Source organism: Diabrotica undecimpunctata, chromosome 6 (genome assembly GCF_040954645.1).
Source record: "Diabrotica undecimpunctata isolate CICGRU chromosome 6, icDiaUnde3, whole genome shotgun sequence".
NCBI classification, from domain to species: Eukaryota; Metazoa; Arthropoda; class Insecta; order Coleoptera; family Chrysomelidae; genus Diabrotica; species Diabrotica undecimpunctata.
Window position 1 is genome coordinate 8,743,984 of NC_092808.1, and position 13,410 is coordinate 8,757,393.

A 13,410-nucleotide genomic window follows, 5' to 3' on the forward strand; every position below is an offset into this window, starting at 1 on the left:
TGTTAGACTGGATTCTCAAGCCTTTTATTTATGTCTTTCTCCAGTCTATTTACTACCTCTTTTTCTTGAAGGCACTGGATTCGGAAAATCCCTAACAGATTTTGAAATTATTGGACATGTTGATTAATAATAATGAGAGTATTAGAGATGTTAATAGTTCCACTCAATAAATCCCCACCTCTATTCTAATAAAGGTGTTTCTGCTTTAATAAATTTCATGTGGTATGTTGATATAACCCTTATCAGTTTAATAAAATAAGACTAACGATTTATGAATAATTTTTTCTACTGAACAAGGTTCAAAAACCAATATAATTAAAAACTTTTCCACATCAATACACACTTTCATTGCCAACAAAGACTGTTCTTTTAACTTACACAAATTTACCTACTCGACGATATCATTTTTCCAGACAATATTTGATATAAAAACTTTATTTCCGTACCGCGCGATTTTATCTTCATTTCCCAGGGTATTGTTTACAATTTTTATTAGAAGCTTCTTTGGAAACTGAAAAAGTAAAATATTTATCAAAAAAAAACAATCGTTGGAAGTCAAAACGCGTGAATAATCAAGTTGTATTATCACCCCAGTGATTTCATTATTTACATTTCATTGAAAAGTTTGAATATAAATAATCTCATATACTAGATGAAATGAAGCACAATAATAAACTTAATTTAGAAATTATTACTGAGTGGCACCATTGCTGACTTGATAGAACACTAGGAAAAGAAACAATTTTTGTTGATATATGTCATAAACAACTCGTAGAGTAGGTACTTAGATCACGAAATCTTTTACTGCTTTATATATCCTGTTTAAAATCTGCTTCATATATCCATGAATTTCTTACCTACTCTCTTTATTTCCTGAATTGTAGATAAAATGACTAGAATGATAAAATATTCGCTGTCTTTTATATACAATATTATAAAAGTTATAGCGATAACCAATTTTCCTTTTTAAGAGCTATTTTTGTATGAAATCAATTTTCAGTTTAATACCGTCCTTTTATTTTATCGAATACATTTTTATTCAGAATGCTCGATTCAATTTTGTAACTTGTATGTAAATAATCCAGATTATTCAAATCTGCCTCAGGTATTGAATATTTTAAAGCGTTTCCGGAAAAATACTTTTATGTTTCACGTACACGCGTAAATTCTGGTTTGATCAGCCATAAACTAGAATATAAACGCGAAAGTGGATATGAAAATGTAAAAATGTTAAAAGTCAACATTAGAAAGAGTTTTTATGAGAGATAAAACCTCACTGTACTTCCATTTTTAAAAGCATTATTGGAGTAAAAGGTCTGAGAATAAAAACAATGGCGGATAAGGAGACCTGCTAGAGGTTAGAAGATGTCCAATAAATAATACAAGAAAAAGAAAACTCATATAAAGAATGAGAAGAAAATAAATTTATGATAGTAAGAAAAATTAAAGAAAAAAAAAATTGAGTTTAGTTTAAAAAAAGTGGAAGGTTTAGATAATCTAAAAAACAGTATAAAAATCCAAAAACATTACCAACAAAAACTTTATTTGGTACATATATTTAACATAAAATGATAAATCTATCCTAAAAAAGCTTATTGCAAAAGTAACTTCCTATACCTAAATAACTATTTTAAAGAAGCAAATGAAGAAAGGGCGTAGGTGCCTTAGTTTTTATGAGATGCATTTTAAGGAGTTTTCCTATTTTTTTTCAAGCATTTTCTTCAATCTGAAGCAGCTGTTTGTAGAAAAGTTGGCGTTCTGAAAACTCTAGATACAGAATCATGCTTCGAAGAGACGTCTTTTTATTTTCTAATACCTATATCAGCTTGTCTTTTGTATCTCTCACATATAACTTTATATGTGAGAGAAACCTCAAGACTGCTAAGTGTCAGGATAAACGAGCTTGAAACGTACATCAAGATTATTGACTTCGACAAATCCCAAAAATGAAAACGTACCTGAAAAAATGAGCACAGAATCCAATGGAGTACAAGTCAAAGAAGCAGCTCTCATCCTACTTAACGAAGAACAATGTGTAGCAAACCCTTCAGTAGAATGTAGCCGGCTTTGGTTGCCAATACTAAAGAGGGGGTTGAAATGCGCAAAATATGACGCTGTATCCTGTTAGCGTCACTAGCCTCTCCTACCTAATTCAGACTCACCTCCATTGTGGTACCAATTACAGTGGGAAGCAGAGTAAAGGCAAATGAGAGCAGGAGAAATGTTCATTCGAAGATTAGGAGGTTGGGTCAAAAAAATTATTGTTATAAAAGCACAAAGAAGAAATGCTAAACTGTTTAATTCACAATGACCTAGCAAACCACAAAGAAATAACGATTTACGGATCTGCACATGGAACATGCGAACCATTTATGCCTTATGCGCTCTTAAATTGCTAACACAAGAACTGAATAAAATGCCAGTGTAATAGCGATTCAAGAGATGAGATGGACTGGTTCAGGAATTATCGAGAGAAAAGACTACAATATATACTACAGCGGACCTAGTACATGACACGGGTTTGGCAGTGGCTTTTTACTCAGTGAAAAAGTAAAGCAATTAGTCCTTAACTTTAAATCCCTAAATAACGGAATATGTTATCTATGTCTTAAAGGAACATTCTTTAATCATAGCTTACTTAGTGTACATGCACCTACGGAAGAAAAGGAAGACGACGAAAAAGATGGATTTTCGACACCTTAAACAAAGAATATGATCGATGTGCGCGTCATGACGTAAAAATAATTGCTGGAAACCGTAGTGCAAAAATTGGCAAAGAGCAATTTTTTCAACCAATTATAGAACGTGAGAGTTTGCACGAAGAGTCAAATAATAACGGGTTTGATACTAATAAACTTTCAAAGCACCAAAACATGAGTAGTAGGCACCAGATTTCCCCATAAAATGATACACAAAGGAACATGGTCATCCCATGACAACAAAACTATTAACCAGATAGATCACATCCTGATAGATGCAAGACATTTTTCCGACCTCATGAACATCAGAAGCTACCGAGGTCTAAACGTAGATAGTGACTACTTTCTTGTTGTGGCAAAAATCAGAGGAATAATATCAAACCTAAATAAGGATAAACATATAAGAGAATACATAATTAATGTTAATAATCTGCGCATTAAAACCTTTACGAAAGAGTATAAGAGACAAATAGATGAGGAAATGAAACGCCTGGAGGTAAGGAAAAATGTGGAGGAATTATGGACAAGATGTAGAAATATATTAACTGAGAAGGCATCGGAAATATTTGACGAGGAGTGCCAAGTAACAGATAACAAAAATAGAGCATTTCTTAAGACAAATCAAGCTGAATGCACAAGAAGAACATAGAAGAAATACCCTAAGAAGAGAAGAAAAAAGATAACATAGAAGAAAAAAAGGCAAATTGAGGAAAAGCAGATGTAAAGCATAAAATGGCTAAGAAATCAAAACGAAACTCAAAAGTTCTACAGAAATCTAAACAAAATGAGCAAAGAATATGGAGTTGTATGGATGAAGAAGGAAATGCTGGCCTCAATCTTAAACAGATGGGTTGAATTTTGCGACTTAAAATTTAATGGCTATCATATCAAAGAAGCAGATAACATCCTCTTCTTCTTCTTGATGTGCTTATCCGTTACGAATGTTGGCGATCCTCATGGCAATCTTTATCTTATCTGCAGCAGCGCGGAAAAGCTGCACAGATGTTGTATTGAACCAGATTTTGAGGTTATATTCTAAGAAGATATTCTTCTTCTTCCTGGACCTCGTTTTCCAAATATTTTTCCTTGCAGGATGGCTTGAAGGAGAGCATATCTGGATTCATTTCGCATAATATGTCCGAAGAACTGTAACTTTCAAAATTTGATAGTGGTTAGTGAGATTCTGCTTTTCTTAAGAGCATCTGTGTAGTTAACCCGGTCCAGTCGCGAATGTTTTTCAGCCAGGATATTTGTCGTCTACCAGGACCCCTTTTTCCTTCAATTTTACCCTTCACAATCAGCTGCAAAAACTTGTACTTATCATTTCTAAGTATGTGCCCCAAATATGCTGTCTTTCCCCTTTTAATGGTGGTCACAAGTTATCTGTCTCTTCCCATTCTGTGCAACACCATTTCGTTCGTAATATGATCGGTGTATGGTATCTTCAAAATTCTTCTAAAAAGACACATCTCAAAAGCTTCCAGTTTTCTCATTAATTCAACATTAATAGTCCAGGCTTCGATACCATAAAGAAGAATAGAGTGGATATAACATTTTACCATCCAATATCGGATTTGCAGATTAAGTGTTTGGTTACTCAGAAATTTTCTCATCTTCAAAAAGGCTGCTATTGATTGCTCTATTCTTGAGCGAATTTCTGATTTCGGATTTAGATCTTCCATAATCCAGACTCCTAAGTATTTAATTTGGTCCACTTGCTCAATATCTTCATTCTTTATCTGGATCCTTGTAATGACTTTGTCTCTCTTACTTATAACCATGGTTTTTGTTTTCTTTATGTTTATTGTTAAACCAAACTGTTCCACACACTAGTGTGACAAAAAAGGATAAAATTAAGTATGAGACTTATTTAAGTATTCAAATACTATAAAGATATATTTATATATAACCTACCAAAGCGCGATATTTCTACTAAGTGTGACTATTGTGAGAATAAAACTCAACACGGCAAATATATTGAACATCTGTATAAATTAGGAATATCATGTTTATCATCTTCTGTATATTTATTACTTTTTTAATTGGACAGTTCTTGTAAAAACCAATAATTCTCAAGATTCAATAAATACATTTGATGCAAACAGTAGTTTTCAATGTCCTCTTTCCATAAAAGTAAAAAATGGAAAAAGTAAAACTTTTTTTTCATATAATTTTCATCAGGACCTACACTGGCACAAGTAATATCCATATATTGCGGTTAAAAGTAATTACACGGCAGAATCGAGATGTTCATTACTACGATGAGAAAATGATTTGAGTTTTAGTGACTCCCAAGTACCTACTTAACGTCAAAATGAGCAGCCGTTAATTCAGGGAAGTTGTGTATGCAAGAAGGCGTTCATTAATAATAAAACTCTTCCAGTAAAACTTCTACATTACTGTGTTCTTTGTTCGAAGTTAACCAGAGGGAAATGTAATTGTTATGGTGGTCTGTTTCAAGAACGCTAGTTTTTTAGTATTGAACGCTTCACTGTTTTAGAGTTAAAAGAAGATTTGTTGTATTTTTATTGTGTAAAAAAATAAAGTATTTATTATTAAATGATGAAAGAGTTGTTGACGAAGAGTATTTTATTAAACTGAGAGAAATTTCATTGGCTTAGAGAATGTACTCCAAATAAATTCGAAATAAAAATGGTCTTAAATTAATTCTAGTTAAAAAGCTTGACTTCTACTGTCTACTGCTGAATTTAAGCCTCTCTGAGTGTTTGCCACTCCTCTCTATCTTGTTTCATTTTTATCCAGTTTCCAGCAAATTGCAGTCCATCTGCTGGGGGCGTGGCTTTACTTCTTTACCCTCCGTATCTCGAACGCCATTCCACTATTTTTCTTGTCCACCGCTAATCCGTCATTCCAGCGACATATTTGGTCAATTCCTAATGATTTGAAACCCGGTCCTTTTGACTTTACCAGCATTGATCTTTTTATCTTTCTGTGCATTATATGTATTTTCCAAATTTCCAAAGTTTCCAAATGCTGTCAGGTAAGACATAATCACTGAATCTTATGTGTTTGATTGTCTTCTTCGATGCCTATTTAATTCCAGATATGCTTATACCTAGTGACCTAATTGATATTAGTGTTATTTATTTCTTCTTCTTTAGGTGCCGTCTTCTTAGCGAAGGTTGGCGATGACCTCTGCAAAGTCTTCCCTATTTTGGGCTTTCCTTATTAAACTTTGAAAGTCTAATCCTGTCCAATCTTTGATGTTGCGCAGCCAAGTCATTTGTCGTCTACCCGGGCCGCGTCTGCCTTCTATTTTCCCTTCTATAATAAACTGAAGGAAGTTATACCTGTCGTGTCTAAATATGTGTCCAAGATAAGACCTTTTACGCTTCTTGACAATTTCTGTGAGTTCACGTTCTCTATTCATATGCCTTAAAACTTCTTCATTTCTAACGCGGTCGGTCCATGGAATTTTCAGCATACGACGAAATACCCACATCTCAAAGCTCTCTAACACTTTATCATGCAGTATCGTAGGGACAAATTCAAGATTACGGGTAGTGAGTAACTGTCGCATCTTTAAGAAGGTGTTTCTTACCTGTTCCATTCTACATTTAACCTCTTGTTCTTGGTCTAAGGTTTCATGTATCCAACAGCCTAGACACTTAAACTTTTTCACTTGTTCAACTAGATTGTTGTTGACTACTATGTTTATAACTGGTGTCTATTTTGTTGAAATTACCATTGTTTTGTTTTTTTTTTACATTTACCTTAAGGCCGTATAGTTCTCCTTCTCGCACTACTTTGGTTAACAGAATTTGTAGTTCTTCTTCACTGCCAGCAATCAGTACTGTATCATCGGCATACCTGATATTGTTCACGATTTTTCCATTGACTTTTATTCCTTCTTGTACTTCATCTAGAGCATGTGCATATATGTCGTCTGAGTACAAGTTGAATAATAGTGGTGATAGTATACAACCTTGTCTAACTCCTCTTTGGATGTTTATGGTTTCAGTTTCACCCATTTCAGTTCTGACAGAGGAGTTTTGGTTCCAGTAGAGTTCACGTATTGTATTAATGTCGTTTGGATCAAGGTTCTTTTTTTGCAAGCATTCTATTAGCTGATCGTGTTTGACTTTGTCAAAAGCCTTTTCATAATCTATAAAGCACAAGTAGACATCTTTTTGTTGATCTCGACACTTTTGTATGAGAACAATGAAACTGAACAAAGCTTCTCGAGTTCCCATACCGTTTCGAAAGCCAAATTGTTCCGGACCCATAGCTTCTTCGCATTTTTTGTAAATTCTGTTATGGATAATTTTTAGAGATAGCTTCAGAATATGGGGCATGTGACTTATTAATCGAACGTCGTTACATTTTTTTGCGTAGTTTGATTTGGGTATAGGCACAAACGTAGACGTTAACCAATCTTGTGGAATTGTACCAGTCTTGTATATACTGTTGAAGAGTCTTGATAATAGTTCTAAATTGTCTTCTTTCAAAAGTTGTATAATTTCACTATGAACGTAGTCAGGTCCAGAGGCTTTTCCGGTTTTCATATTTTTTAAGGCGTATTTTATTTCTGATGTTAAGATGGGCAAGTCGTTATTTTCGATGTTTGTTTGTTATGTTATTTATTTAAAGAGGAGAATTAGTCACTAGGTTTGTCATAAACTGGGTTTTTAAAATATTTATTATTAAATCGATTTCATTGTATACAATTACCTGAGTTCACCAATGGATATACTGCGAACGGCAGCCAGATGGTTGGTGGAGAGCGAGTAGTGGATTCAAAACTAGGTTTTGGAATCGGTATCTTGTATACCAGAAGAAATTATCAAAGATAAGATACGAAAGGATAGATAAATAGATTGATAGAGAAATAGACAGAGAGAAATGTAGGAAAGGTTACCATAGAAAAGTAGATAAAAATAGAAAGAGGGAGCCACTTAACTTTTTGTAACTAAAAGTGGAAAGCTAAGAAACCTTAGGTGTCAAAGAAATATAAGAAACAATAAACTAGATTCTGAAGGCCAAATGTGTAAAATATATGGAAGTTTCATTATTGATTAAACGTTGTCAACACACTCTATAGTGTCAATTTTAAAACTTACAATGGGGTATATCTCGCAAACAAAAGCTGATATCGAAAAATGCTTAAAACGTTTTCTAGGATAGTAAGGAGGAACTAAAATAACATGAAAGAGAACTAACCCCCATGAACCCCCTAGGCCCCACCCACCACAACACAAATTTAATGAGGTTTTTGTTGATTCTGTTGATGACCCTGTATAATTATTGTTCAATAATTATCATCATCATAAGTGGCTAGATAATCCGTTGTGGATCTTGTCCTAGTCACAAATAAGTCGCCACTCCTGTCGATTCCTAGCAACTGCTATCCATTTTCTGACCCTTAAAATCTGTAGGTCTTCTTCCACATCATCAATCCATCTCATTCGTGGTCGTCCCCTGCTTCTTGTGCCCTCTGGTTTTGAAAATGTTAATCTCTTCGTGTATTCGTGATCTGACATCCTAGCAAACCTTTCTAAGAATTTTTCTCTCTAAAATACCAAGAAGTCTTTCATCATTTTGAGATAAGGTCCACGTTTCAGCCCCAAACCGGTCTTATTAAGGTCTTGTATATATTAAGCTTTATTGCACGTTTCATATTTTTATTTTTTAAATGTTTCTGGAGACCGTGAACAGTTCTGTTTGTTATTGCTATGCGTCTTTTTATTTCGTCGAGTATCGTATTTGTTGCGTTTACTAGTGATCCAAGATATCTAAATTCTTTGACTTGCTCAATGGTATGGTTGTTAATTTGAATTCTCTGTTGGATATTTCGAGCGTTTTTAGAAACCAACATATATTTGGTTTTTTCCTCGTTTACCACAACTCCTAATTCACTTGCTGCGTCCGCAAGCCTTGTAAAACACTGCACCATGTCTCTCATACTTCTGCCTACTATAACTATATCGTCAGCGAATGCGAGAATTTGCGCCAATCTATTAAAAATAGTTCCATTCATTCTAATATTTAATTGTCTGATTGCCTTTTTCAGGGCAATATTAAAGAGGAGACACGCCAGCGCGCCCCACTGTCTTAGACCATTATTATTGTTAAAGAACGTAGAGTTTTCTGCTTCAATTCTAACGCATGAGCTTACGTTTTACATTGTTAGTTGGGCCAACTTAACTAACTTAGATGGGATCCCAAAGTCTATCATTGCATTATATAATGCAGTTTTTTTCACACTGTCGTAGGCTGCTTTGAAGTCAACGAAGAGATGGTGTGTATATATGTTATATTCTAGTGACTTTTCTAAAATCTACCTATGTGGTTGAATTTGATGTGTAGTTGACTTTTCAGCAGTACATATGCATTGATATTGACTAACAATATCCTTTGTAAAATGTTTAAGTCTTTCAAACAATACATTGCCGAAGATTTTATACGCAGATGCTAACAGAGTAATGCCTCTATAGTTCTTAGACTCCAGTTGATCACCCTTTTTATGCAACGGACATATTATTCCCTTTAGCCACTCTTCTGGTACCCATTCATTCTGCCATATAAGTTGATCCCTACCTTTTTTTTTATAAATTTCCGAACAGATTTTACCGATTCCTGGGGCTTTATTGTCTTTGAGTTTTAGGATGGCATTTGACACTTTTTCTCTTGTTGGGACTTTACTGTGTAGTTGACATTGTAGATTTTGTTGATTTTCTATGTTGTAACCTCCTTCATGAGAAATCAGCACCGTTACTCCCTGCTGCAGTCTATATTGCAAGGTAAAGTCAAAGGTAAGCGAGGACCCGGTAGAAGGAGAATATCATGGCTGCGGAATTTAAGAACTTGGTTTAAGAAAACCTCAACGGAGCTGTTTCGATCAAGGTCATGATTGCCAATATGATTTCCAACATCCGAAACGGATAGGAACCAGAAGAAGAAGAAGAACCTCCTTCAATATCGTTTATATTAAGATGTTTGCTGAAATGTTATGCCCATCTGTTAAGAACTGAGTTTTTATCATGTAGAATTTCACCGTTAGTGTCTTTACAGATTTTAATCGTGGTTTAAATTCTCAACGGCTATTATTTAAGGATTTGTAGTATTTCCTTGTTTCGTTTTTATCGAATAAACTTCTTTATTTTTTTTGATATGCTGCGTTCTTTCTATTTCTGGCCATTTCGCACTCATGATCAAACCAATGATTTCTTTTTTCTGACTTGGTTTTGCCCAATATTTCAACCGATTTCTGTAACAGAATATCTCGTATATTTGCCCATGGTTGGTTAATGTCTATAACAGAATAAGAATAATAACAGAACTAGAAGAACAGTTGAAGACATGGAAAAACTATATTGAAGAACTCTTTGCAGATGATAGACAACAATCTGAGCTAAGTAACATACAAGGAGACGAAGGTCCAGAAATAACGGAAGAAGAAGTAATGTACGCACTAAAAAGAATGAAAAATGGTAAAGCCCCAGGTCTAGATGAAATACCAACGGAAATCCTTAAACTAATAGAAAAAGACTCAATTCACATTTTAGTTGAACTTTTCAATAGCATTTATACATCAGGAAAAATACCACAAGAATGGCTTTTATCCACCTTTGTTACTATACCAAAAAAGATAAATGCCAAACAATGCAGTGATTACCGTACAATTAGTCTGATGAGCCATGTACTGAAAATATTTCTGAAAATTATACACTCTAGAGTACACAGAAAACTGGAAATGGACATCAATAATACCCAGTTTGGATTCCGAAATGGACTTGGAACAAGAGAGGCGTTGTTTGCACTGAACGTTATATCTCAAAGATGTCTTGACATAAATCAAGATGTATTCATGTGTTTCATAGATTACAACAAGACCTTTGATAAAGTGCGGCATGATCACCTAATCAGACTCCTGACAGAAAAGAATTTAGATAAACGAGACATCCGACTAATAGCAAATATGTACTACAATCAGAAAGCAGTAGTGAGAGTAGAGAATAATACCACTGAAGAAATTGAAATAAAGCGAGGTGTGAGACAAGGGTGTATACTGTCACCAACCCTGTTTAATCTCTATTCCGAAGACGTAATGAATAGAACACTCTCTGAGAAATCCGTAGGTATTAAAATAAATGGTGTTAGATTAAACAATCTAAGATTTGCCGACGACACCGTTCTGATCGCAGAAACACTTGAAGAGCTACAGACATTGGTGAATAAGATAGCAGACTGCAGCGAAGAATATGGACTATCTTTGAACATAAAGAAAACTAAATTTATGATAATATCGAAATCAACGCAAAATGTCCAAAATTTATATTTACACAATGAAATTATCGATCGAGTTAGCAAATACAAATATTTAGGCACTTTTATAAATGAAGACAACGATAGCTCAGCAGAAATCAAAATAAGAATAGAAAAAGCCAGATCCATATTCACTAAAATGAAAAGAGTGTTCTGCGGAAGAGATTTGAGCCTTGAAATGAAACTTCGCCTGATGAGATGTTACGTATTTTCTGTGCTGTTCTACGGAATGGAGTCATGGACGTTGAAAAAGATTGATACCAAGAAATTAGAGGCATTTGAACTGTGGATGTATCGCAGAATCCTGAGAATATCATGGACCGAGAGAGTCACAAATGTCGAGGTCTTGAGAAGAATGAATAAAGAAAAGGAAGTCATATTTACGATCAAAAAACGAAAACTGCAATACTTGGGACACATTACAAGAGGCGAAAGATATGAACTGCTTCGAATAATTATGCAAGGGAAAATAGCAGGAAAAAGGTCCATAGGAAGAAGACGAAACTCCTGGCTAAAGAATATACGGGAATGGTATAGCTGTAGCAGCAACGAATTGTTTCGGTCAGCAGTTTCGAAAATACGTATAGCCCTGATGATCGCCAACCTTCGGAACGAAGATGGCACTTGAAGAAGAAAAAGGTTAATGTCTACTTCTTCTTTCAAGTTTTTTGTCCTTATTTGATCTTCTGTTTGCTGTTTGTATACATTTGCAATGTCGGGATTTTTTAGTTTATTAATGTCGATTTTTTCTCTCCTTCTCCCGATCTCCTTTTTTAAATTGTATATTCTCTCTTTAAATCGTGCTTTAACTAAATAGTGATCACTATCTATGTTTGCTCCTCTAAAAGACCTAACATCTAATAATAAGAGCAGTGTCTTGCATCGATGATTATATATGATCTATTAGGTTAATCGTTTAATTATCAGGAGATTTCCAAGTTCCTTTATGTATATCTTAATGAGGAAATCGTGTCCCAGCTATTACCATGTTTTTGGGCATCGCAAAATTTACTGAGACAATGAGTCTGAGACCGTTATCATTAGCGTCTATAACTTTAATAATTATACAGGGTGTTAATATTAGCCGGCTTACTATGATTTTTGTATTTGTAATGCTATCTCCCGGACTATTATTTTTAATGATAAGTGCCCGTCGTTCTTTTATTGCATTGTAGAAATTCTTGAAATATATAATGAAAATACTGTAATAGTACACTGCCATATCTCTTTACGCTTAAAATGTTATGCATAAAAGGGAAAAATTATAAACATTTCACTTTGCCACTATTTGAATTAAAAAAAACCGAAATGTGCATAATAATCGATGGGAAAAAAAAACCTAATGTATTTAATTAAAGACCTCGTTCAAGATTAGAATATAATAATTAATGTCCCGTCTACAAAGGGGTCGAACACAATGCGACAAATCCAAACTATAACTTCCAAACGAAATTAATTCACTTCAATCGACTACTACTATTGACTGGACCAGTTCACCCCTAACCCGTCCGATTGTCTACGTCATTGTGTACCGATAGCGAAGCTCACAGCGGTATAGTCAGTAATCTATCATTAATTACCTCGAAACTAGCGTCTGTGTTCCACAATCTCTCAATTCAAACACGGTTGTAAATACGCTCGGTTTCCGTAATCCATTTTCTCGCATGTCTTCCGCTGTCAGAGTGCCGCTTTCCACTCGATTCAGGGGAGCGTAACGCTCGAGAGACTTCCCTGGACGTTCTATGATTCGCTCTAAGTGGCTCTGAAACAACATAAGAATTTCAGTCAGGGATCAGGTAAATTGGAGTTAGTGTTGTAAGTTTCTACTAATTACAAAGAAAAAAAGTCAAAAAGAAGTACAAGAAATTTTAGTATTTTAATTACTAAATTATTGCTTGAGTATTTTTTACAGTGGGTAATCCAGTTATTACAAACATATGGTATATACACTCATGGACAAAAATATCGAATATTTTGAAATTTTCCAATTTTTTTTTAGTTACTATTATTTAAAAATAATTTTAGATTACTGATAAAACTACTATATAGTAGGCTGATGTACTCAACTGGTTTAAAATATTTTGACGTTTATTTTGACGTTTATTCAGTGGTTAATGTCATTCGTACATTTTACCATAAAAAACCTTCTTCACGTAAAGGAAAAATACTAATTCGGTTATTTTTAGTTTTATTTATTAAGTTTTAAGTTTGATTAAATATTGTTTTGCTATTTCGCTCCCATAGTAAGTAATTATCTTGATGAGGTCCAAATTTGAAGATTGGATTGGCCACCATTTAGCCCGGATTTAAATCCAATAGAGCACATATGGGATTACCTAAAATGCAGCATACGACAAAAAAAACCCGTTCCAAATACGATAGAGCAGCTTCGGCTTGCGGCATAGGATAAATGGAATGCAATTTC

General features: G+C 34.3%; 1 protein-coding gene across 1 annotated transcript in view; it reads right to left on the reverse strand.

The window, feature by feature from the left end:
* Positions 1–13,410, reverse strand: part of LOC140443091 (cGMP-specific 3',5'-cyclic phosphodiesterase-like) — a 238,096-nt gene that overhangs the window by 29,091 nt on the left and 195,595 nt on the right. Inside the window, exon 6 of the mRNA XM_072534157.1 lies at positions 12,566–12,747. Within this exon, the coding sequence (XP_072390258.1) occupies positions 12,566–12,747 (182 nt within the window). The remainder of the gene's footprint in view (positions 1–12,565; positions 12,748–13,410) is intronic.